General features: G+C 48.0%; 1 protein-coding gene across 1 annotated transcript in view; it reads left to right on the plus strand.

Annotated features, from left to right (window-relative positions):
* The first annotated feature begins 6 nt into the window (after window positions 1–6).
* NEURL1 (neuralized E3 ubiquitin protein ligase 1) overlaps window positions 7–26208 on the plus strand; it is a 73346-nt gene continuing 47144 nt past the window's right edge. Inside the window, exon 1 of the mRNA XM_004370108.2 lies at window positions 7–429. Within this exon, the coding sequence (XP_004370165.1) occupies window positions 345–429 (85 nt within the window). The 5' untranslated portion in view covers window positions 7–344. The remainder of the gene's footprint in view (window positions 430–26208) is intronic.

A 26208-nucleotide genomic window follows, 5' to 3' on the forward strand; every position in this document is an offset into this window, starting at 1 on the left:
CGCGCCGCCCACCGCCAGCCGGAACCCGGGCTCCAGCGGGAGGAAGAGGGGACCCGGGGGCGCTGCCGGCCCCAGCTCAGGGGCCCACCTGCGGCCCCCGCCCCCGCCGCAGGCAATGGGAGGCAGGTAGCCGGTTCGAGCCAGGCCACTCAGCGCGGGCAGGACCCGCCGAGGACCGCCAAGCCCAGAGAGAGGGCGGAGAGGAGCAGAGCGGCCGCAGCCCCGGCGGGGCCCTCCCCCGGCGGCGCGCACCGGCGCGCGCACCCACTTTCATACAGCACCTCCGCTCCTGTCCAGCCTTGCCTGCCCCCCGCGAGTGCCGAACCCCCCTGGGGCCGAATGCCATGGGTAACAACTTCTCCAGCATCCCCTCGCTGCCCCGAGGAAACCCGAGCCGAGCACCGCGGGGCCACCCCCAGAACCTCAAAGGTAAGGCTCAGCCAGAGGTTGAGGCGCAGCTGGAGGACTAGGGCACAGGTGGAGGGGCAGGTGGAGAAGCGTGGGAGGCGAGGACCGGCAGGTGCCACCTGTTGTGCATATTTGGAAACAGGAGATGCACATCTGGTCACGGAGGTGGACTGAGGGTGGGGGGCTGCTGGTGTAGTGGTAAGAAGCCGGGAGGATGGCGTCCGTGGGGTCTGCGCAGTTCTTCCTGCCAACGCTGGGAACGTCACTGGAGTTCCCTCTGGGCATGATTCGAGGCTAGCATGCAGGGGTGGAGAAGGAAGGGCAGAAAGGGCGTTTGCTCGATGGAGAGGGGAGTGTGGCTGGATGCTAGGCCAGCCAGCTGTGGTTCTCATGGGTAGGTCCAGGTGGACAGGTCAGGCTGGAAGCACTAGTTGCATTTCCAATTGGAGGGTCTTAAGAATCCAGAAATGACTGAACAGCAACCTCGGAGAAGGGACCAGAGCTGATGGGCCCTGGGGTCCTTTGCAGTTGTTGACTTTTTGCATCCACCAAATCAGCTTGATTTTCCATTTCCCCAAAGATCAGATGTCCAGTTGGAACCCTAGAAAGGAGGAGCTGAGTCCTTTGAAATAGAGAGACATTTACCAGAAAGATCTTTTCCCTCTAAGTACCCCTACCCATCCAGCACCCTTTTGGGGGTCCTAGGCCCAGCCTCATGGCCTTGTAGCTTCCATTGCTATCTCTGACCTTTGGAAAACACCGCTGGGTCTCCCAGGCCCTCAGACCCACTAATTCCTTCAGGAAGCTGCTTTTCTGTCACCATTAGAGCCAGTGGCACTTGTCTTGGGCATTCTGATAGCTAAGGGTATCTCGCAGATCATCACAGGGCCAGGAAGGGAAGCCCTTGGACTTTCACAAAGAACAACTCATTTTGTCATGTTCCCCCACCCCCCACCCAGGTTATGAGAAGGATAATAGCAGTGTCCTTTGACATAAAGCATTCAAGTTTAGAAAGAACTTTCACAAACACATTTTCATGTGACCACTTACACCGTTCTGGGTAGTCAACAAAGCAGAGCTAATTATACCCATTTTACAGTTGAGGAGAACCAAGGCTTATTTCAGGTCCCAAAGCCAGCAAGAGGCAGACCTAGGCTGCAGACTCATGTCTTCTGACTTGTAATTCTGGCCACTTTTCACTGGACAGTTAACCTTCAAGACTCGGCGTAAAGGAGAGACAGACCACTGTCCTGCATTCTAACTCCAACTCTTTCAGAACTTCGGCTCTTGTTCAGCTCAGGAAAATCAATGGGTTTGTTATGTCTTTCTGGAAATGAATATGGCACTACATGGCAAGATCCTTTTAAAATACCATTCATTGACCTTGTCATTCTACTTCAAGGAATTGATTCTAACAAAATGGAGATGCAGGCAAATACTTATGCTCTAGGCTAGGGTGTTCATGGTAGTATTATTTATACTAGAAAAACAACCTAAATGCCCAGTAATCATGCTACATCCTCCTGGTAGAGTATTATGCAGTCATTAACATGATGTTTTTGAAGAATATTTGATGACTTGGGAAAATGCTCACAGCCTAATGATGGTGAAAAAAGGATACAAAATATTCTAGATTTTATGATCCCAATTTTGTTTAAAAGGATGTGAGTGCAAAACAAAAATAAACAAACAAAACCAGCAAACAAACCTGCAAGTTTCCAAAAGATTAATAATGTTTTTTCTGGACAATGGGATCACATGAGGTTTTTTTTTTTTCCTTTTCTTTTTTATATTTTGCTCTTTTCTAAATGTTTTACAATAAACAAGTATTAATTTTATAAGCAGAAATAAGCTATGAGTTGTTAGCCTGTATGAAGGCTGTTGGCTGTTTCTGAGTTAGAAACAGATTCTTAATGATGGAGGAACCCATGGACATCATCCATTTCAGCCTCCTCCCTTACAAGTGAGAAGAATGAGGGAGGGGGATAGTGATTTGCCCAGATTAATCGGCGGGTCTGTTAAGTGGCAAAGCCAGGTTCTGTCCTTCAGGGGCAGGTGTTAGCTGGGGGCCAGCCAGTTGACTTTGTCCTTTAATGCTCACAGATTGCCCCCTGAGGAGGCCCTGCTCCATTCTTGACCCTGTGAAAGCCAGAATTGGCCTCACGGATTGCACCTCCTTTTATCTAATGTTTGATATTGTGGGGATTGGAAGTCTCTGTGGCAGGAGAGGGTCTGAAGCCCTCCCACCTCCCCATCTCCACTCTGGCCCCCTTCACTGACTGACTCCGCACCTTTCTGCCCTGGGGAAGCCCTCTCATGCTGCTTCCCTGGTTTGCAGAGATCAACTCTTCTTCTATAATAGTAAATGGTGGAGAACTTCTCCCCCTAGAAGTTTGCCTCCCACTGCCTGTCTCCCTTCAGGCTTGATTTACTAGGATCAGCTCTCCCTTGCCCCCACCCACACACCTACTGGAGGTGGCCATGGGAATTTTGATTCTACTCCTTTCAAGCCTGAGATGAAGGGACAGTGCGTGATCACAAAGGCCACCTATGGGTACCCTCTGTCTTTCATCTAGGGTCCACTGATCCTCCTTCTCAGCCTGACTTGTAGGCACCTGTTCCCGTCTCCCTCACCTTAACAACGTCATCACCGCATTCTGTAGTTGTTTAGTGTTCACTCCAGATTCCCTTCTAAGTGGAACAGCATTGACCTAGGGGTCTTTTCTGACATATCGGGATTATCCAGAACTCTATTCTAATTGTATTGGTGTTGACCATGATATTGGCTGTGATGCTAAGACTGTTCATCTAGAGTTCTGCTAGGATTGCTTCTGTACCCACCCAGAATTCAGCTGTGATTCTTATCAATGTCCATCCAGAAATTTTCTGGGGGCAGAGGGCTGGGGTATGTTTGGGGCAACTGCCTTGATTTTTCCTCTCCTTCCATAATTGCACTCTTAATTGATTCCGTGCCATTTTAATTAAAACAACCGGAAGGGACCTGCCATAATAGGGACCCTGGGACTGATTGGAGATCCAAGGCTGGTCTGGCTGTCAGGCTGTCATGAAATGGGGCTCATTCATCACCTGTTGGGTGGTAGACTTTGGTCTTCTTCCTGCAGACACATTGACCTCGCTCCCCCACTGGTGATTCCCACTGGGGTCTGAACAGCATTGGTCAAAAAGTATCCGGGGGAGACCGTGGTATAGCTCTAGGCTGTAGGCACCAACAGGCAGTTATTGAGGAGCTGCTAAGTGCCTGGCTCAGGGTTGCGGGCTCCAGCATCTCTGGACTTTCACAGACTGAAGATCTACTTGGAAAGGCAAGACTGAAACATCCTCGGGTCCCAGAGGGACAGAATGCAATCAAGTGCTTGGTTGAACTGTTTTTGAAATTCCAGATGTGTGGACAGAGGTCAAAGATGGGGGATCAGAGAAGGATTTGAGCTGGACATGGAGGGAACTGTAGGAATGGCTAGATGGCAAGGGAGTCCTAGGTTGTGAGCAGGAGAGTAAGGGGAGGGACAGACAGCAAAGGCTTGGAGGTGGGAATGAATAAACATGTGTATCTATTCACAGCAAGGGATGACTGAAACAGGGGGTTCATGCTTCATGGAAAAAAATATAAAGAATAAAGACTTTGTTCCTTCCCCAGCTCTTGGCTGAGTGCCTGCCTGCTCAGTGCTAAGTGTTGAGGGGCAGGGCACTAGGATAGCCTTTGGGGAGAAATCTTCAGCCTCAGTGGTCACCCATAGATGGGGAGTCGAATGGACTACCTTCCATCTTTGAGTGTGTGGTAAAATTCATGTGACACAAAATTCACCATTTTAAAGTGTACAGTTCAGTGGCATTTAGTACATTCACAATGTTGTGCAACCATCACTGCTATCTAGTTCTAGAACATTGTCATCACCCTATTGAGTAGTCACTCTCCATTCTCTTTCCCCCAGCCCCTGGAAACCAGTAATCTGTTATCTGTCTCTGTGGATTTACCAAGGAGCCGTGGTGGTGCAATGGTTAGCAGTCAGCTGCTAACCCACCAGCAGAAAAGAACAGAGAAAAGACCTGTTGATCTGCTCCTGTAAAAACTGCAGTCTAGGAAACCCTATGGGGCCATTCTACTCTGTCATATAGAGTCACTCTGAGTCTGAATCCGCTCAATGGCACATGATAACAATAACATGGATTTACCTTTTCTGGATATTTCTTCTAAATGGAATCATACAATACGTGGCCTTTTGTGTCTAGCTTCTTTCACTTAGCGTAACATTTTGAAGATTCATCTGTGTTGTAGCATGAATCAGTACATCTTTTTTTTCTGACTGAATAATATTCCATTGTATAGATATACCACATTCTGTTTTTCCATTCATCCTTTGATGAACATTTGGGTTGTTTTCACCTTTTGGCTATTGTGAATAATGCTGCTATGAACATTTGTGTATAAGTTTTTGTTTGAACACCTGCTTTCAGTTCTTTTGGGTGTATACCTAAGAGTGGGCCTCCTATCTTTTTAAACGTGGTGTTCTTGTATTGGGCAGTGTCACAGGCCAGTGCTTTTGACAGCCACAGGGAGACTATCTCCCTCCAGTGTGATTCCAGCTAGACACCTGTTGTTTGCAGAGTCTGTTTTCCATGATGGCTGAGGCTCCAGGTCAGGCTGAGGGAGGAGCTGCTAAGCTTGGCCGCGGGGACTTGATTCCTCGAGGTGGCCCAGAGTGAGCCACAGGAACATGTCTCTGCAGAGCCTGAACTTTCTCACTGCCCTGTGGAGGAGAGGGGAGTGAGTCCTCCTAGGACTAGGTCCTAGCCATTTTCCTGCCTTCACATTCTCGATGCTATTTCCCTGATCTGGGTCCTTCCCTCCCCACCCCAGATACTGTAACAGCTGCCCTCCTAATTGGCCTTTCTGCCTCTGGTCTCCCTGATTCTGCCAGGGTCATCCACCTAAAGTCTTACTTTCATTGTACCTAACCCTAACCCTAACCCTAACCCTAACCCTCTTATCAACAGCCTTCCGTAGCTTCTTACGACCTCGACTGAATCAGATGTTTACGGCTTCCATTCTGTGGCCAACCCACAGATATTCCGGTAGCTCCTGTCTGGCCTCCTTCTTGGTTGTCATGGCGCTTGCAGATTAGGTGAGCTCATCCAACTTTCCACCCCCACTGCTGCAGCAGACAGACTAGGGGTGCCACCTTGAGACTTCAAAGAGGATGGGCTGAGATAGCCACCATGTTGAACCCTGGGCACCTGTCCTGCATGCCCTGGTGGCTTTTAGCAGTTTTACCTTTGAACACTGTTTCATTAATCATAATGATAATATTTATGATAGCTACCATGTGTTGGGTGGTTACTGTGTACCAAGTGCCACATATAGATTATTTCTATTAGTATCCTGCTGACAACCTACTGAGTTGAGTGAGGTATTGCTGCCACCATTTTATAGATGGGGAAGGAGGCTCAGAGAAGTTAAGTAAGTTATCCAAGACCATGCAGTTAGTAACTGATGGAGCTGAGATTCAAACCCAGGTCTCTCTGACTTTAGAATTCATCATTGTGACCACTATATCCTGCCCCCATAGAATACAGCCTCAAGTGGGTTTGGCCTTCCATTGTGGGAAAGTCTGGGGAGCTCTCACCTGGTCTCTGGACAGAGCCCAAAGGAGGGAAAGGGAGTACTTTGGGTTTGTGTGTGAGTGTGTGTGTGAAAATATACACAGCCAGACAGACACTCGCTCAACAGTTTCTACACGTACAATTCAGTGACATTGGTTACATTCTTCACGTTGTGTTATCATTCTCATTATCTCCTCCCAAACTATTTACTCTGGAGGGTCTTGATGCTTCCTCCCTTGGTCACCCAGAGGCCCAGGAGGGCTGGGCTCAAGTCTGGAATTCCTAGTCCCTGAGCCCTGATGGCATAGTGGTTAAGAGCTATGGCTGCTAACCAAAAGGTTGACAGTTCGAATCCACCAGCTGTTCCTTGGAAACTCCATGGGGACAGTTCTACTCTACTCTGCCCTATAGGGTCACTATGAGTTGGAATCAACTCGATGGCCATGGGTTAGGTTTTTTTTTTTTTTTTTTTTTTTCCCCTTACGCTGCTCCCTGCAGTACACCACCCCTCTGTAGGGTTTTTAGCCATGTAGACCCTTTCAAGGAAACTTCTGTTCCTTTGGGCCAATGTTTCTCAAAGTTTTTCCACCACCTACATCAGCATCAGCTGGAGAGTCTAAAATGAGGATTCCCAGCACCCCCCAGCCCAGACCCACTGACTCAATTTCTTCGGAATGGAGCCCCCAAATCTGCATGTTTAACAAGTTCCCTGGGTCATTCCGATATACCCCGTGGTCTGAGAACTGTCATGGCAGTGAGGACTCAGAACAGTCCCACCCGAGAACAGTTGGAGTGGGTGAGATCAGGCAGTGCCTCCCTGAGGAGGAGGGGAGCCTGGAGTTGGAAGGAGAATATTTAGAGTAAAACTAGAAGGGCATCGTGGTGAGGGGCACGGCAGCAAAGGCACAGAGACAGGAAAACACACAGCGTGTTCGAGGACAGTGAACTGCCTCTCCTGCCTGGAATGTGGGACCCCTCAGTGGGGAGGTTAACAGATCAAGCTTCTAGGTAGGCTGGGACCAGACCTCAGAGGGCCTTGAATGTCAGGGGGAGGAATTCAGACTTCCTCCTGTAGGCAGTGGGAGCCACGGATGGCTTTTGAGCGGAGGAGTGTAGTGCTTTTATTTAAACAGCAACAGCAGCAGCAGAATATAGGCTGGGAGAGGAGGAACTGAAGTGTCTTGAGCTGCTGGAAGGTAAATGGAGGCTATAGGGCTTCTGTCCTAGGCTAAGCTGAAAGGGCTGGTGAGGGACAGCCAAGCTGACTTCCTCGTCTAGGGTTTCTATGGACAAATCTGGAAGCATTTCTGACCCATGGCTATGGTCAGCAGGACCATTGGGTATCAGTAAAAAAGGAATTTTTAAGAATCCCAAGTCCTGAAGCCAGGCACTATGCTAGGTACATTCACATAGGTTACTTCATTTACTCTCCCAATAACCCTGCAAGGTAGGCGTTATGACTCCCATTTTATAGGGGAGAAAACTGAGACTAATGGGTGTTAGACTGCTGTCCAGAGACACTAAGGAAATGGCAGAGCTGGGATTGCTATTCAGGACACCAGAGCCCACAAGGGAAAAATTGGTTTTATGGGAGATTTTCTGCACTTTGGGGCTCTCTTTTTCCTGACCCTCTGAGGAGGGGGGATGTGCCTACTTTCAAGATGTGCACCCTGAGGCTGGGCATTGGCTCTAAATCACAGAGCCGGAGATGAGGCAGGATGGGCAAAGGAGGTAACAGAAAGAAGAAAGGACTAAGATACTCCACTGGTCTCACTGCTTCGGGAGCAAGGGAGAATGAAGAAAACAAGATACAGGGGAAAGATTAGTCCAAAGGACTAATGGATCACAGCTACCACGGCCTCCACTAGACTGAGACCAGTATAACTAGATGGTGCCCGGCTACCACCACTGAATGCTCTGACCGGGATCACAACAGAGGGTTCCGGACAGAGCTGGAGTGAAATGTAGAACAAAATTCTAACTCACAAAAAAAGACCAGACTTACTGGCCTGACAGAGACTGGAGAAACCCTGACAGTATGGCCCCCGGACACCCTTTTAACTCAGTATTGAATTCACTCCCGAGATTCACTCTTCAGCCAAAGATTAGACAGCCCCATAAAACAAAACAAGACTAATGGGGCACAGCAGCCCAGGGACAAGGACTAGAAGGCAAGAGGGCAGAGGAAAGCTGGTAATAGGGAACCCAAGGTCGAGAAGGGACAGTGTTGACATGTCATGGGGTTGTTAACCAATGTCATAAAACAATATGTGTACTAACTGCTTAATGAGAAACTATTTGTTCTGTAAACCTTCATCTAAAGTACAATAAAAAAAATTAAAAAAAAAAGAAGAAGAAAGGAGTGGGGAGGAAGGAAGGCAGGAGCTGGGCATGCCCAGGGGTGCCAGGGCTGCCTCCGCCCTGGTGTGCCAGCTGCATGGGTCTCTTTCCTGTTGTTCTGTGACGATCTCATTCTTGGACCTGCACACCCGGGGGCTAGAAGGCTGAGGGGCTGCTTCTCACTGAGCCGGTTGCTTTGGCAACCCTGGGCAAGATGCAAGTGGTCTCCTTGGTAACGCCTGGGAAACCTGCCTGCAGAGATGGAGGGAAGAGAACTGGCCAGCGGTCAGGCTGGGTGGCACAGGCAGAGCGGGGCCAGCCACTGAGACACTGAGCAGGCTGTGAGGAGGGTCAGGCTTACCTCATAGCCTGGGCTGCCTGTTGGCCATTCCCAAGCAAGCCAGAGTCCAGAAGCCCTGTGGGGCTTGGGGCCTGCCTGGCCAGATGCACCTTGCAGACCAGAGGAGCTAATGGGCCAGCCCAGGAAGTGGGAGGAGATGGGGGGCTGCATCGTATCTTCTGGATGACAGATCCAGTTCCAGGGTTTATTAAAAGATGCTTATCAGGGGTCATTACCCTGATCCTGCTGCTTCTGGAAATGAGCAGGTGCTGAGGCCTGTGGGGGATGGGGGGCAGGGCATAGAGAAAAAAGGGCTAAGAGAGGAGGAGGAGGGAATCAACTTGAGTCATTAGGAGGCAGGTGGGAGGCCTTGGCTTTCTCTTGGCTCTAGCTACCTTCTGGGCTTCTGGCTTGGGGCTTGGGGAGTCGAAGTTCTCCAGGGTGAGAGTTGGATAAGGGTAAAAGGAGGGGGAGGGAAGAGGTGAATGGAGAACTCATTCTGTTGTTTAACAAACGCATACTAATCAACTAATCATCATCAATGGGTCAGACACTCTCCGAGGCTTGTGGATACAGTTGTCAGCAAAACAGATGAGGTCCCACCTTCAGGGAACTTACCCTCCATCAAGGGAGGCACCTGGGGACAAAAATGGCCAGAGTTGGAATATGATAATTCTAACATGCTATGTGCCAGGGCCTGCTGTGAACTGTTTACACCTATCATCTCATTTAATTTTTACAACAACATATGAAGTAGTTACTATTACCAGCCCCATTTTACAGATGAATAAACTGAAGCTTAGAAAAGTTAAGCAACATGCACAAAGTCACGTGGCTGGTATGATGTGGAGCTGAGATTCTAGCCAAGATCTCTCTGACTTTGGAGCTACCACTCTTTCCTTTTTTTAATAAACTTTTTAACATTTTAAAACAGTTTTAGATTGCAAAAATGGTACAAAAAGTTTCTGAATGTCCCACACCCAGTTTCCTATATTATTAACATCTTACATTAGTATAGACTATTTGTGACAATTAATTACAAATACATTCACTAATGTCTATACTTTATTTAGAGCCTTGGTGGCACAGTGGTTAAGCACTTGGCTGCTAACTAAAAGATCGGTAGTTCAAACCCACTAGCTGCTCTGTGGGAGAAAGATGTGGCAGTCTGTTTCTGTAAAGATTACAGCCTTGGAAACCCTATGGGGCAGTTCTACTCTGTCCAAAAGGGTCCAATAGGGTCGCTGTCATGGATTGAATTGTGTCCCCCCAAAATATCTGTCAACTTGGCTGGGTCATGAGTCCCAGTATTATATGATTGTGTACCACTTTGTAATCTGATGTGATTTCCTTATGTGCTATAAAGTCTATCATTATGATGTAATAAGATGGATTAGCGGTGGTTATACTGATGAGGTATACAAGATTGGATAGTGTCTTAAGCCAATCTCTTTTGAGATATAAAGAGAGAAGCGAGCAGAGACACAGGGGAACCTCACACCATCAAGAAAGCAGCACTGGGAGCAGGGTGCGTCCTTTGGACCTGAGGTTCCTGTGCTGAGATGCTCCCAGACCAAGGGAAGACTGATGACACAGACCTTCCAACAGAGAAAGCATTCTTCTGGAGCTGATGCCCTGAATTTGGACTTGTAGCCTACTGGACTGTGAGAGAATAAACTTTTCTTTGTTAAAGCCATCCACTTGTGGTATTTCTGTTATAGCAGCACTAGATGACTAAGACAGTCGCTATGAATTGAAATCAACTCAATGGCAGCGGGTTTATTGTGGGATGCTTTATTTATATTTCCTCAGTTTTACCCTAATGTCCTTTTTTCTGTACGAGGATCCCATCCAGGATACCACATTATATCTAGTTGTCATGTCTCCTTAGGTTCCTCTTGGTTGTGACAATTTCTGAAACTTGTTTTTGATGACCTTAACAGTTTTGAGGAGTAACGGTCAGATATTTTATAGAATCTTCCTCAACTGGGATTTATCTGATGCTTTTCTCATGATTAGATTAGATTATGGCTTTTAGGGTGGAAGATCACAGAGGTAAAGTGCAATTTTCATCACATCATATCAAGGGTACATGCTAGTAACATGACATCACTGTTGATGTTGACCTTGATCACCTGGCTTAGGTAACATTCATCAGGTTTCTCCATTGTAAAGTTGTACTTCTCCCCTGTATTCTTTAAAAGAAAATCACTATGTGCAGCCCACATTTAAGGGGTGGAGAGTTATGCTCCACCTCCTTGCTCTGCTCAACTATTTCTTTAATTACTTAGCCAAGCAGTTGCGTTTGGATAAGGATGTGAAAGAGAAGATTAGGGAGCCATAATGGGGGAACTTGACCTTTCTTGGGGGTCAGTAAAGGTTTTTCTAAGAAAGTGACCTGAAAATGAGTAGAAGTTGCCTCCATGTTTCTTAAGAGAGTGCAACTGGCATGTTGGGCGTGGAACTGTTTGTTCTTTTAATATCCCTAGCCCCTGCTTATGAAATGTCCTTGCCACCCCAAATGTCATTGGTCATTTTTAAAAGAAAAAGCTCCCCTGTATTATTAAAAGCACCCTGTTGAGCACATTGAGCTGGGTACAGAAGGTGGTAAAGGGTGTTCCTGGTAGAGGGACCAACACAAGCAAAGGCCCTGTGCTTGAGGACAGAGCTCAGGGCTGGTTCAACTGCTGCTAAGGGGCTGAGTCTAGGCCAATGTCATTCCATCCCTCCTGGCCAAGGAACTTTCATCAGAAAATCATTAAGCAGCTGCTCCCTGTCCTCTCACAGGTGCCCCACACCCCTCCCACTCTGTCCATGGATGCAAATCACTGGTCACAAAGGCTGTCTGTGTGGGAGCTAGGCAGGAGGAGAGAGGACCCTTCTTAGGATGAAGGAAGGGAGGGAAGGAAGTATGTGTGTTGGCTTACCTGGATGGCTTTCTTTGGACCTGTTGCCCCTAGAATGCCATCCTCACTGCTGCAGAGGTTGAGGTGGTTTTTCTCCAGAATAGGGAGAACAGGAGCGTGCTGACTTCTGATGAGGGTGGTAGCAGGTTTATGTGCTCCTAGCTTTCGCCTTCATCTTTCCCCTTGGCTTGCCCAAGTCTCTGCCTGGCATCTGTTGAGAGGTTGATGTTCTCTAGGGAGATGGGCTAGCCTACAATGTGTCTGTCGAAGTGGGGGTGTCCAGATGCCCCAGAGAGGGAAGGGAGGAGGCAATTTCCCTGATCAGAGTGGCGTGAAACTGCGAAGTTCCGGCTGGTTCATTTCATGTGTTGGTGCCTACTCTGAGCCAGGCATGACGCTGGGTACAGAAAATTGAAAGATGTGTACTGGGTGTGGTCTCTGGTTTGGTTCTCATGGTACTCATGGCCCACCATTGTCCAATTCAGATATAGGTCTGTATTGGCAGAAGGTTCTGAAGCCCTTCTTAGTGTCTTTTCCTTTTCTTTCCCTAATCTTCCCGGCAAATGTTCCTTTGAATGCATTCTTCCTGAGGGGACAAGGGCTGTCAGGTGGTCAGGTGTGTGTGGCACTGGGTGGAAGGGCTAGTGGCCACTGACTTTGAATGTCAGAATTGAAATGTCCCGCAGAGATAGTTTTGTCCTTTCTCCTTTCTCATCCCAGGCCCCTTGAGTCCCAGAGAGGGGAAGTGACTTCCCCAGGATCATACAGCTGGGTTGGACATGGTGGTGATGAGATCTCAAGGCTCTGACCTTGCAGGATGATGCTCTCAGGAGCCTGGCACAGCTGACTCTAGAGGGATACCCCGAGAGGGATGAGTACTCACCCCAACAGTGGTGTGGATGCCTGCTTGCTGGAGTGTGCTGTCCCGAGGGGAGTGATTGAAGGACTTTAACCAGAAGAGTGACAAGATCACTTAGATATCTGGTGTGTGGAGGATGGACTGTGAGGGCAAGAGAGGGACAGGGAAGGCCAGGCAGGAGGCCACTGTGGTCCTCCAGGTGAGAGAGGTGTGGCTTCTGCCAGAGTGGGGCAACGGGCAGTGAGGCAAGAGGACTGATTTGGGAGGTACTTCAGAAGGCTGACTTGATGGACTTGGTGACCGTGTGGGTGTGGGGATAGAAGAGAGGGAGATGTTGAGGAGGACTTGCACTGATGTGTCTCTGAGAATTTTGACCTGTGGGCCAGTGGTCAGCGAGGCACCCAGGTACTTGGCCTGGAAGAACTTGGATACGCTGGGTATGTGCTAATGTATGGGGGCTCTCTTGGGGAGCTGTGTCCTAGCCCAGGGCATGAGGCTTTAGAGTCAGGAACAGGGCCAGGTGAGGAGGGCCAGGCTGGCCCTGAGCTGTTGACTCCATCCCTACCACCTAGGATACCATCAATAATTAATGTCCCTTCTGCCTGTCACAGGTGGCTCCTGTAGGGGCAGAGGCAGGGCCCTAGCACCTGTGGTGTGACATGTGCCTGGCTCCCAGCTAGCACCTTAGCGAGGGGCCTTCAGCCCTGACCTGGCCCAGTTTTCTCAGGCTACCTCCACCCCCCTCCCCATCGTGGGTGCCAGCTCCCCTGGCATGCACACCCAAACCCTGAAAGGTGGCCATAAATCAGACTGGACAGCCCAGGGAGGCTGACTTTCCCAGAGTAGCGATCAAAGCTTCCAACCCCCTACCCTGGGGCTCAGTACTTATTAAATTATTAAACTGTCAAAGGAGGGAAACACAGGGGAACTGGATGGATGACTGTATCGTAAAACAGAATGTGAAAAATGGGCTGCAGAATGAGCCAGCGGGTAGGAAAGGGGAAGAGAAGAGAGAAAGAGCTGTTTGTCTGTCCCTGGGACTGGGGACTTTTCACAGGGCTATGTCCCTTCTATGGAGTCCTTGGATGGTGCAGAGGGCTAAGCACTTGACTGCTAACTGAAAAAATGGAGGTTTGAACCTACCCAGAGGCACCTTGGAAGAAAGGCCTGGCGATCTGCTTCTGAAAGGTCATAGTCTTGAAAACCCTGTGGACTACAGTTCTACTCTGCACACATGGGGTCACCATGAGTGAGAATTGACTTGATAGCAATTAGTTTGGTGTCTTTTCTATCTGAATAGCATTAAACATTCCACTCCTGCTTTCTCCTCCAGAATCTCATTTAATTCTCATGACAAGGATTCATAGTTCCGTTTTACAGATGAGAAACTGAGGCCCAGATTGTGATGGGAATGTGAAAAGTCTGCACTTCTGAATCTTGTTCCAGCCTCTTTCTGGGCCTCTTAATGAGAGCTCTTTGAATCACCATTAGGATGACACCCATTCTTGACCCCCTCCCTCAGGATAGGTAAGTGAGGAACCCCATACTGATCCAAGTAGGATACCAGCCAGGGTCTCTTCCTGCCTCTGAGCCTCCTGAACTCTCCTCTAGCTTTCAGGGAAGCAGGCAGACGTTGGATCCAGTGGTGTTGCATCCTTGCCTGATGCAAAGAACTTCAGCCACACCCCCTCAAGCTGCATGCAGGAAATCTTCTCTTTCCAGGGTAGAGAGAGCTTAGCTAGCGCATGAGAGGCACAAGCGTCTCCTTATCCCTGTCCTGGGCTGTGCTGGCAGATGCTCTGGGGCTGAGGGGACCAGTCAGACACCCAGGCCCTGGTGTGGAGCCAGGGGGGTGGAGGAAGTGGTTGGGAGAGGCCGTGAGTGACCGGGCTGCCACTCACTGGACATTTCTGCACTCGGAGGGCAGCCCCACCTGGAAATTGGGGCACTGGTTGCATGAAGGGGCCTGATTCCTCCACTGTAAAATGTGAAGGAAATTTTTTTAGGGAGCTTGGGTTTCCTCACCTGATCCCCAATTTGAGGTAACTATTGTGTTAAAGGAACAAAATACAAGAAAAAGCTCGACTGGCTGCTGAGGAGACAGAGCTCCCCGAGATTCAGGGCATGTTTTGAAAGTGGTATTTACTGTCTGGTGCTATGGTTCTCTTTTGGGGTGAAATGGCCAGATTCTGGGTTGGAGCTGAGGTGCCTATTTTGGGGGTCTGAGTTCCATGCTGGGGTGAGCGTTCCGTTCCTGGAGGGTAGGTTTCCCTTTCAGGGACCAGGATTCATGACTGCAGTTGAGACTTGAGTTTTGTGGCCAAGAGTCCATTTTGGGGTTCAGTGTTGCAGGATTGGAGTTGAGGTTCCCTTCTGGGGCTTGGGATTTGATTCTCAGGATGGAGGTTTTCTGTCATGGGAAGAAGAGAAGAGCTAGAACTCTCTTTTTCTTCCAGAAGAGACTTTCTGGCACCATCAGCAGAGGAACCAGCCAAGAGAGAGACTCGTGAGCTGATATCACGGAGACCCAGGTTTAAGCCTTTGCCTGGACATAGGACCATGGATAAGTTGCTCATAATTTTTATGTCTTCACCTCTAAGCTTGGGCCAGACCGTGGTGGTAACTTGCAAAGCACCGTCCACACTCTTATTCCTCCCAAGATGATATTAATGGTGGGTTCCATAGACTCCAGTGGACATTGCTTGGTGACTGAAATCCATGGTGACAGCACTCAAGCTGCCCCGGGCATTGCCAGCTTGGTCCAGTTAGTGCCAATTGGATCTTAACTCATGCTGAGCAGCCCCTAGGGAGAGGGTGCACACACTGAGCAGGAGATGTTAAAACTGGGTCCCTGGGGCTTGGTGCCTTGCTCTGGTAGGGTGGGAGCTGGGCCAGGTTGGGCCAACAGCCTCCCTCCCTGATGAGCCAGCTCTTACACAGCCTGGGTGATGGGTGAAAACATGTTGTAAACCATGATCTGAAAAGGCCCAGCTGTCTCCCTTGTGCTCTGCCGGATGTCCCAGATACAGAGGGGTTGTCCCATCCTCTCGCCCTGGGCTGGGCTGGCACTGGGCTGAGAGATATTTACCCTCTCCCGTTTCTCTCCCATCCCCTCCAATGTGCATAGATCCTTTTCTCAGCCAGAGTTCCTGGGAAGAAAACAAGATTCCATTACATTTGTCCTGGGCTTTCAGCTTTGTTATTAAGCCCTTGCACCTCATTCCTCCTGTGTCTCGCTCAAGATTCCAAGAGGTTGCTGAAACAGGTGGTCTTGAGCCTATTTCTTGCACGAGCAACCTGAGACCCAGTTGGGTGGACTTTTCCAGGGCACCCTTAATATTCCCTGTGCCCACTTGTCCAGGCACACAGCTGGCCTGTGGGCCTTGAATGGAGACTCCTGACTTAACAAGTCAGTGTTCCTGCCATGCGGGTCTCCTGGCCCCATCTACCTCTGCTGCAGATGAGCTTCCCTGACTCAGAGGTCTTCCTCTTTCTACCCAAGTGGGGGGCAGCAGTGAAGGGTGCCAAGCTATCATGGTGAGGCTATGTGGGAAGGTGAGTTCCAGGTTTGGGACAATTTCTTTAATGTTCCAGAAGAACTTCTCCTTTGGGACAAAGTGCCTTCGCTGTGGACCAGGAAACTCAGGCACCATGGGTTTGCAGGGAAGTTTTCTCCAATAGCAAGTCTGTCCCAGGGACATAGGGATGGCTTTGACTGGGTCTGTAGAGACCCCCAGGCCCCACTCTCTGGGCCTGGCCAAGATACATGGGAAGCTGGGGACTCTAGGGTTTCCGCTGGACTATGGAAGCCCAACCCAGATATTGAATTCTGGTGAGGAAGGCCTCTGGAGTTTCCCAAGGATATATGGTGGGAGCTGGGCCAGTCAGTCATGCCTGGTGTACAAGGAAGAGGAAAGGCAATTGGGGCAAAATGCACTGAAGTTGAGGCATAGGCTTCAGAGTTGGACTTTGTTTTTGCTGCCTGTGCCACCTTGGGCAAGAGGCTTAACCTTCTCTGTGCCCTAATTCCTTATTTGAGATAATGCTTGACTAGCAATAAATGCATAATAAATAATAGCTATTGCTGTCACTGGGGGCAGTGGTGGTTCCATGTGAGAGATCTGGGTTCGATTCCTGCCAATGCACTGATTCACAGCCACCACCTGTCTGTTATTAGAAGCTTGTGTGTTGCTCTGATGCTGAATGGCTTTCAGCAGAGCTTCCAGACTAAGACAGAGTAGGAAGAAAGGCCTGGTGGTCTACTTTCTAAAAATCAGCCAACAAAGACCCTATGGATTACAACAATCTGATCACATTGTGCATGGGGTCTCCATGAATCAGGGCCGCCAGGATGGCAGCTAACAATAATAACGTTGTAGTCATCACTAGGGTCAACGTTCATATCTCAGCTTAGACATCACTTCCTGCCGGAAGCCTTCCTTGACTACTCCTCCCACCCCAGGCTGGGTTGGATGACCTCTACTGTACTCTCTGCTTACTGCCGTGTGCTTTGCCCATCATAGCTCTGATCGTTCTAGTTGTCAGGGCCTGCTTACTTGTCTGTATTGTTGTGAGACAAGTGGTAAAAGACGATGCCCCTGTAATGGAGGGATGGAGGGCAGGCCCTGCAGGGTGTGGGCAGGCTAGAGGGCAGGTGTGTGTGGAGGAGTCGCCTTTGTGGGAAAGCAGGAAGCCAGCCCTGCTTCAGGCTTCTCTGTTTTGTAAATAATTAAATTCTTATCTCAGGCTTGGCGTGTCCACGCTGTGGGAGGCAGGTGGGGCCGCTGGAACAAAGGTGCCGTATTGCCCAGGAAGTGGTTGGTCCCCTTCCCTCCCTCCTGGCCTCCTGGTCATGGGGAGGGGGCAGGAGACAAGGAGACTTCTGGGTTCTTTCTGTCCCTGACTGGCTCTCTCTTTCCCTGCTTTTCTGTCTTCCTTTGTCTTGGTTTCTCTGTCTCTCTCTTTTTACGTCTCTGTTTCTCTTTTTTTCTCTCTGCCCCTTTTTCCTCCCTTCCTCTTTTCTCTACCTCTCTTTCTCTCTCTCTCCTTCTTCCGCTCTCTGCCGGCACTCCAGCCTGGCTTCTCACTGTCCGTTCTGCCTCACACTCCCACCTCTGCAGACACCAAGGACCACCTGCCCGTCTCCATCCATGCCCCCAGGCCACATGCTCCTCACAGACACTGTCTCCCTGAGCCCACCACTCACTGCTGCCTGTTGAAATCCTCCTCCTGCCCCTGTGGCCCTTCTCAGATGCCCACCTCCCTGAGTCTCGGGTGAATCCTCCATGAAACCCCCACCAGCTCTGCCGAGCCTCTCCGAGGGGCCCCGGGGGAGCACCGACCTCTCCCTTGCCTGGGGCTCCAGAGGCAGAGTCGCTTTTTCATTTTTAGTGCTTAATACTGGGAATGTGAAGGTCTGTTTAGTCTTGTCCAGTTAACATAAACCAGCCGGAACCAGGCCGTGGCAGGGAACTTTGCTGTAAGTTCCCTTATTTGGAGTGAAATTCATTGTTTTTCACTGAAAGACAGTGGGGGCTTTGGGGCAGCCAGCCTAGACCCCCTCCCCAGAATGTGGCCTGGCTAGTCCCTCCAAGGGTCACCAAGGTGTCAATGCAACAGAAGCTGCCCTAGTACACCTCTGCTAGGTTGATAGACTGGGGACAGGCCTCCAGCCCCGCCCAGTGCCTCAGGGATGGAGCGTCAGGGTCATGGCGCCCCACGCTGCCCTTTAGCAAAGGAGAAAACTGAAAAAGGAGAAGCGCCTTGCCCAGATTTGCAGGGTGGGTTGAAGCAGACGGTGGTCTGGAGCCCAGGCTTCTGGTTCCCTGGCTCTCAGACCTCTATGCTATAGGCCTGGGTGCCTCTGGCCTAAAAGCTAGTGGAGAGGGCATGGTGGGCTGAGGAGCTGCTGAATTTGGCTGGAAGTGGCCTGCAGTCTACCAATCCTCTAAGGCTTCTGGGGCAGTGAGTCAAGGGGAGGGGGCATAGGAAAAGAGGAAAGGGAAGAAAGGAAAGGTGGCTGTGACTTTGGGCCTCAAGTCCCTTCTCTGGCCTTGGTTTCCCCACCTGTCCAAGAGGCTCAGTACCTTTTCTGATGATCTCACAGAGTGTGCCTTGGATGCTTGGGATGAACTGAGGTCTGAGGGTATTTCTTAGGTGTTACAGGCATGTTACTGTCCCTCTATGTGCCCAGGTCCCCCTCCCTATAATGACTCTTCATAGGTTTCTGCTCTGACCTTCTTGGCCCTCGACTGGCCCCTCCTGCCTCAGCCTGGGCCATCTGTTCCTGGGCTTCTCCTATCTCCTGAATCCTGAGTCTGCAAGGTCAGGTTCCTCAGACCTGGATGTTTGTCTAGGGAGAAATTCTTCCTGCTTAGACCCCCAGAGAATGCTGGGGGTGGTGGGGGAGTAAAGAGAGTGTCACCATGGCCGTGTGGAAAGAGCACGGGCTTTAGAGGCAGAACTTGGGTTCAAATCTTGATGTTGACACTCATTAACTGGGCTACTAATTAGGTAGGGGCAGAGACCTCAAAACCTGGGGCTCTGATTCCCTGCTTTGCTCCTGGGAGCAGTGTGGGTTGTTGCAAGGATGACATGAAATCATATATCCAAAACATGTGGGCGCTGATTGCCCACTAAACAGGGTGGGGAGTGGGGCAGGAATCTTGCATGCCCCCCGCCAACCTCCAGAGCCAGGGCATGGCTGCCCAGGTGTAGCTTGAGCTCTTGGTTACCCAGGTCAGCCTTAAGGCTCTCTCTGGCTCAGCTTCCTTAGCTCTATCCCAACCCCCTACTATTGAAATAGCAAAAATGCATGTTTAGATCTTCTTTCTAGAGGAAGTTCCCCATTTAACATCCTTTAAAAGAGCTTCTCAAACACAAAAGACACAAGGAAAGTATTAGCCCAAGAGACAGAAAGGGCCATATAAACCAGAGACTTCATCAGCCTGAGACCAGAAGAGCTAGATGGTGCCCAGCTACCACCAATGACCGCCCTGACAGGGAACACAACTGAGAGTCCTTGATGGAGCAGAAAAAAGGTGAGGTGCAGAACTCAAATTCTAGTAAAAAGACCAGGCTTAATGATCTGACTGACACTGGAGGAACCCCAGAAAGCATGGCCCCTGGACTCTCTGTCAACCCAGAACTAAAACAATTCCCGAGGCCAACTTTTAAGACAAAGATTGGACTGGACATAAAATTGATACTCGTGAAGAGTGTGCTTCTTAGCTCAAGTAGATACATGAGACTAAATGGGCAGCTTCTGTCCGGAGGTGAGATGAGAAGCCAGAGAGGGTCAGGAGCCAGTTGAATGGACATGGGAAATCAGGGGTGGAAAGGAGGAGTGTGCTGTCACACCATAGGGAGAGCAATTAGGGTCACATAACAATGTATGTATAAATTTTTGTATGAGAGACTAACTTGAAATGTAAACTTTCACTTAAGCTACAACAATAAACATAAAACTAAGACTAAAAAAGAAAAAAAGAGCTTCTCATTTCTTCACTTACTCTTGCATCAGAGAACACACAGCTGGGACGTAGGAAGCTGTGACTGACCATGTAGGAATTACTGAGACTGAAAAGGAAAGAAGGAATGTTAGATAGTGCGGGCCTGAGACATCCTAAGTAGAAGGCCCCTGGCGCTGGGGAAATTACAGCAGGAGCCTTGCATTTTTTACTATGAAAATTCCATTCACTGCTCTTTTAGCAGCAACACTAGTACTATTGTCCAAGGCTGTTTATAAAGGTACATTAAACTTTTGCTTTTACATGGTTCATGAGGCATTTATTTACAAAAGATCGTCTTGTTGCCAAGAGTAAACCACCATTTAGTGAAACATTTAACTCAGCATTGAAAGTGAAAGGAGACGATGTATAAACTAGCTTCCACACAGGCCCTGGGTGTCTCTGGTAGTGGGAGCCATGGAAGGTCCTAGATTGGCTTTTTGGTTAGATCACTCTAGCTGCCCTATGGAGGATGGATTTTAGAGGGTCCAGATGGGAGACTCATGGCGACCCTATGTGTGTAGAGTAGAACTGCACTCCATAGGGTTTTCAAGGCTGTGACCTTTCAAAAGCAGATTGCCAGGCCTTTTTTCCGAGGTGGCTCTGGGTGGGTTCAAACCACCAACCTTTCAGTTAGTAGTCAAATGCTTAACCGTTTGTGCCACAGGGTTGCCATGAGTCTGAATCAACTTGATGGCAATGGGTTAGATGGGAGACAGGGAGACAAATTATGCCAGGTGTGTAGTTGTCTAGGAGAAGGATGCCACGCCTGTACCACAGTCATGATGAAAGAGAGGAAGGGACCCTTCTGACACATTTAAGAGGTACACTTGCAGTACAGGTAAATGAATGATTGTGGGTGATGAGGGAGAGGGAAGAATCCATGATGGTATTCAGGTTTCTGGGTGACTGGGAGGATGGAGAAGCCCTGGTAATGCAGTGGTTAAGAGCTCAGCTGCTAACCAAAAGGTTGGCAGTTCAAATCCACCAGCTGCTCCTTGGAAACCCCATGGGGCAATTCTACTCTGTCGTATAGGGTCGCTATGAGTCAGAATCGACTCGACAGCAACGAGTTTGGTGTTTGGGAGGATGGTAACTCCATCAGGATGCCAGGCAGAAGAGGAGGATTGGAGGGGAAGATAGTGGGTTGAGTTTTGGTCAGGATGTGTCAGGGGAGCCCCTGAGACATCATGGGGTCGATATTGGGTCAGCCACCCTGTGTGGGGGCTTGAAGCTTAAGGGAGCGGTCAGAGCTGTGACATGTTGTCAGCAATGGGTGGCACTTAAACCATGAGAATGAATGAAGGATCCCAGGATGGATAGAATGAAACCATGACAGAGTGGTTGGAGAGGTACAAGGAGAATCAGGAAAAGGCAGAGGGCCAGAGAGGCCAAGGGAAGCCAAGGGAGTAGAGTTGAGAGGTTGTGATGTGGGGTGGTACGGTGATTCTCAGACTTTAATGGCCATAGTGAATGTCTGGTGAGCTTGTTAAAGTGCAGATTCCTGGGGCCCACCTCCAAATGATTTGATTTAGCAGATCTGGGATAGGTTTCTGGGATCTACTTTTTAAAACAAGAATCCCAGGTGACACTGATACAAGGAGTCCATGGCCACTGTTTGTGGAACACTTGCCCTGGAGTCAGTCAGATCTGGGTTCAATTTAAGTCTTGACTTTTGGGTCTTGACCTGGATCCTTGGGCAAGTTTCTTGGTCTTCCAGACCTCAGTGTCCTCATCAGCAAATAGATATATTAGTTCTCACCTCACAGGATGGTTGTGTGGATTAAATGAGGTCGTGGCTGTAGGTCATGTGGCTCAGGACCTGGTACATAGTAAGAGATCAGTAAACAGTAGGTGTTTATTGTTTATCCCTGGAAGTTTGAAGAAGGTGAGCAATGGGACAGGGCAGGTTGCTGACCACACAGACAGGTAAACCCAAGAAGTTGGTTGCCTCAGTGAATTCTCCCTTGTCCACGATCTGGCTTTGGCTAAGTTGGCCCCAAATTTCTACCTCTGTGTCTCCTATGAGGTGATAGGACTGGAGGCTCCTGGCTCCCTCTAGTCAAGCCCACAAAAACTCATGAATCAAATCAGAAGTCAATTTAGTACTTCACAATGAGAAATTTACTGTCGAATGGACTGGCCAGTGTGTTGACTGCCTGGCACCTTCTCCACTGTCAGGACGCTCCTCGAATGCTGGGTGAACCTGGCATAAAACCAGGGAAGTTGGGTACACAGTCTGAGAGTTCCATGTCCTTGGGCTCTGAGCCCTGCCCAGGCCACTTCACCAACAGGGAAACTCCTGCCAGGTGGGCCCATTGTTTGGGCCAGTCTGGCAGGGCACTATTCCCCTGACTGTGTTCCAATGGGTCCCACTATGTTTTGCCTCAGTGATACCCCCTTTTCACTGATTCCTTGGCTTCCAAAGGACATGTCTTTTCTTTAGATCTATTAATACTTTCAGTCAAGTCTTCTCTAAGTCTCACTAGATCTGGGGGCTGTTTGCCTGCTCTGATCCATGACCATCAATTTCATAGACTGATTCTCTTGGGGAAATTCTATTGCCAAGTGCCCCCGCACCCCGCCACCTACTTACTGGCCACACAGAGTTCCAAGGAGGAGGGAATGGGTTAAGTAAATGATGGCACCTCTATTTGCAGGAATACTTTGCAGTTTCTCTTTCTTTTTTGCTTTTCAGTTTTTTTTATTATTGTAAAAATATATATAACACATTTGCCAATTCAGCATTTTTCAAGTGTACATTAATCATGTTGTGCAACCATCAGAGTTCTTCATATTAATGAGGTACCATGACGAAAAATGTCTACCATATTAAGAGAAAAAAGAAAATTGCATAATAGTGTGTATGTTGTTGTCGTTAGGTGCCGTTGAGTCGGTTCTGACTCATAGCAACCCTATGAACAACAGAACGAAACACTGCCCAGTCCTGCGCCATCCTCACAATCATTGTGATGCTTGAGCCCATTGTTGCAGCCACCGTGTCAATCCATCTTGTTGAGGGTCTTCCTCTTTTTTGCTGACCCTGTACTTTACCAAGCATGATGTCCTTCTCCAGGGACTGATCTCTCCTGACAACATGTCCAAAGTATGTAAGACGTAGTCTAACCATCCTTGCTTCTAAGGAGCATTCTGGTTGTACTTCTTCCAAGACAGACCTGTTCGTTCTTTTGGCGGTCCATGGTATATTCAATATTCTTCGCCAACACCACAATTCAAAGGTGTCATTTCTTCATCAGTCTTATTAATTGTCCAGCTTTTGCATGCAAATAGTGTATATAGTATATCCTAATTATATTTAGAGTGTTATAGTTCTCCTTTCCCCCCTCCCTCTCTACCTTCCTTCCTTCTTTCTTTTCTTTCTTCCTTCCTTCTTTCTTTCAACAAATATTTACTCAGTGTCTCAGTCATCTAGTGCTGCTCCAACAGAAATACCACAAGTGGATGGCTTTAACAAAGAGAAGTTTATTTCTTCACAGTTCTGTAGGCTACGAGTCCAAATTCAGGATGTCAGCTCCAGGGGAACACTTTCTCTGTTGGCTCTGCAGGAAGGTCCATGTCATCAGTCTTCCTCTGGTCTGGGAGCTTCTCTGCGCAGGAACCTCAGGTCCAAAGGACATGCTCTGCTCCCAGCACTGCTTTCTTGGTGGTATGAGGTTCCCATGTGTCTCTGCTTGCTTTTCTCTTTTATGTCTCAAAAGAGATTGCATTAAGATACTGATCTTGTCAACCTCATCAGTGTAACCTCATCACAGTGATAGAATTTACAACACATGAGGAGATCACATATAATCTCATCATAGTGGTAGAGTTTACAACACATAAGGACATCACATCAGATAACACAATCATACAATACTGGGAATCATGACCTAGCCAAGTTGCTACACATATTTTTTGGGGGACACAATTCAATCCATGACACTCAGTGTCTACTATGTGCCACGTAACGTTCTAGGCACCAGGATACAGCAGCGAACAAAATCCCGGTCTCCTGAGTTACATTCTTATGAGGGGAGACAGACCAAAAAAATAGGTGACATATGGGATGTCAGTTGGTGATAAGTGCTATGGAAAGAAATAAGTCATGGATTGAGGGGGCAGGGATGTTTACATTTTTAGATAGGTTGGAAGGCTGGCTGGCATTTGAAAATGACCGGAAGGTGAAGAAGTGAGTCATGCAGAGCTAAGGGAACAGCTATCTAGTCTATGGCTCGCTAAGTTGATATCTATCTATTTGTGCATCTGTTTATGGCCCATCCATATTTACATTGTACAAACACAGACTAAGGCTGAATGGATGCCCACCCAACTGTTACCGGTAGCCACCTCTGGGGACTAGGCTGGGGTGGGGTGAGGTGGGGGAATGGGATGCTTCTATTTTTATTCCATACGAATTGGCATTATTTGCTTGTTTTTAAAATAATAAGTACGTATTGATTTTATAGTTCAAACTTAAAAAAAAAAACATTTATAGCTCTGCCCCCTCCCACAAGACAGAATGGTCTACACAGTCAAATCCCTACTTTGGTGAGCTGTAATGAGGAATAAATGAGATATTTGATATATAATGGCCCACGGTTGTGCCTGGTGCTTAATAAAAGTTAAATTGCTCTTCCTTCTCTTACTCTTCCCCTCAGTGCCCAGGGCAGGGCTAGGTATCCAAAAGTGCATAATAACGAGGGATGGAATTCAAACAAATCCTGGACTTACCTACCTAAGTAGGAGCCCCTGCGAGTTGGTGCCACAGCTTCACCTCTCACACCTCTGGGAACTGGCTGGGTCTGGTTCATCCATAGAGATTAGGAACACCTTAAGGATTTATCCAGAAGACCCCAAATCCTCCTTGAGCCTATGTGTGGTTTTGGCCTCCTGCCCTCGACAGCACATCCCTCATCATCACTTTTGTCACTATTTTCCACTCTTCTACCACTACCCACAACAGCTGCTTTAAAGACATAGTTGACTGCTTAAATTATTATAAAAGTAACGTACACTATTTGATGTAGAATTGGAAAATCCAGGAAAGTGTAAAGGAAAAAGTAAAAACTCAGTCAGAAATTACCAGTGTCAACAATTTTTTTTTTCTTCGCTGTCAACTTTTTGGTGTATTTTTTCCGGGTCTTTATTTTTACATAGAAGTCCTCTTTACCGCATACAATTAGGATAGAAGCCTCATCGCTTGCTTAAGTGAAGGACTTTATTTGGGGAATCATATAAAATGATACTTACATTGCTTAAATATTTTAACCAAAACGTACAGATTTATATTTATTAGTAAGTCTCTTGATGTAGAGCCAAGATCTGCTGACTGGAGTTCCCCTGAGTCTCTCTCTCTTGCATAAACCCTCATAAGGGACATTCTCCAGTTTTCAGTTTTGATTTCCCTAAAAATGCTTATGAATGAAAATCCTTGTGGATTTTTTTCCTGAGTCTTTTACAGTTGTCTTGCCTACGTATAATTTGACAGCATTTTTTTTTCTTTTAGAGATCAACCTTTAGTGCATCTTTTCAAAGCATTCAACTTAGTTTTTATAGAAACAACAATTTTCTTTTCCTACCCCCTCCTTTCACACTCATATTTAATAGATTTTTTAAAAAAGCATTCTTGAGATATAATTGACATACACTAAACTGTATATATTAAAAATGCACAATTTGAAGAATTTTGATGTACTCATTTAGCTGTGAAACTATCACCACAATTAAGTTAGAAACATGTTCATCACCCCTGAAAGTTTCCTTATGCCCTTAGTTATCTTTCTCTCCCACTCCTCCCCTCCCCATACTCAAGCAACCACTGATCTCCTTTCTGTCACTATAGATTAGTTTGCATTTTCCAGAGTTTTATGTAAATGGAATCATACAGTATGTACTCTTCTTTTGGCCGGGCTTCTTTTGCTCAGTATAATTATTTTGAGATTCATTCACATTGTGGTGTGTATCAATATTCACTCCTTTTTATTGCTGAGTAGTATTCCATTGTATGGATGTACCATAATTTGTTTATCCAGTCACCCGTTGACAAACATTTGCGTTGTTTCCAATTACAAATTAAGTTGCTAAGAACATTTGTATACAAGTCTATGTATGGACATGCATTTCCTTTTCTCTGAGGTAAATATCTAGAAGTGGAATGGGTGAATCATACGGTAGATGTATGTTTAACTTTTAAAGAAGCTGCCAACTGTTTTCCAAAATGGGTGTAGC

This window comes from Trichechus manatus, unplaced genomic scaffold (assembly GCF_000243295.1).
Source record: "Trichechus manatus latirostris isolate Lorelei unplaced genomic scaffold, TriManLat1.0 scaffold00007, whole genome shotgun sequence".
Classification (NCBI taxonomy): domain Eukaryota; kingdom Metazoa; phylum Chordata; class Mammalia; order Sirenia; family Trichechidae; genus Trichechus; species Trichechus manatus.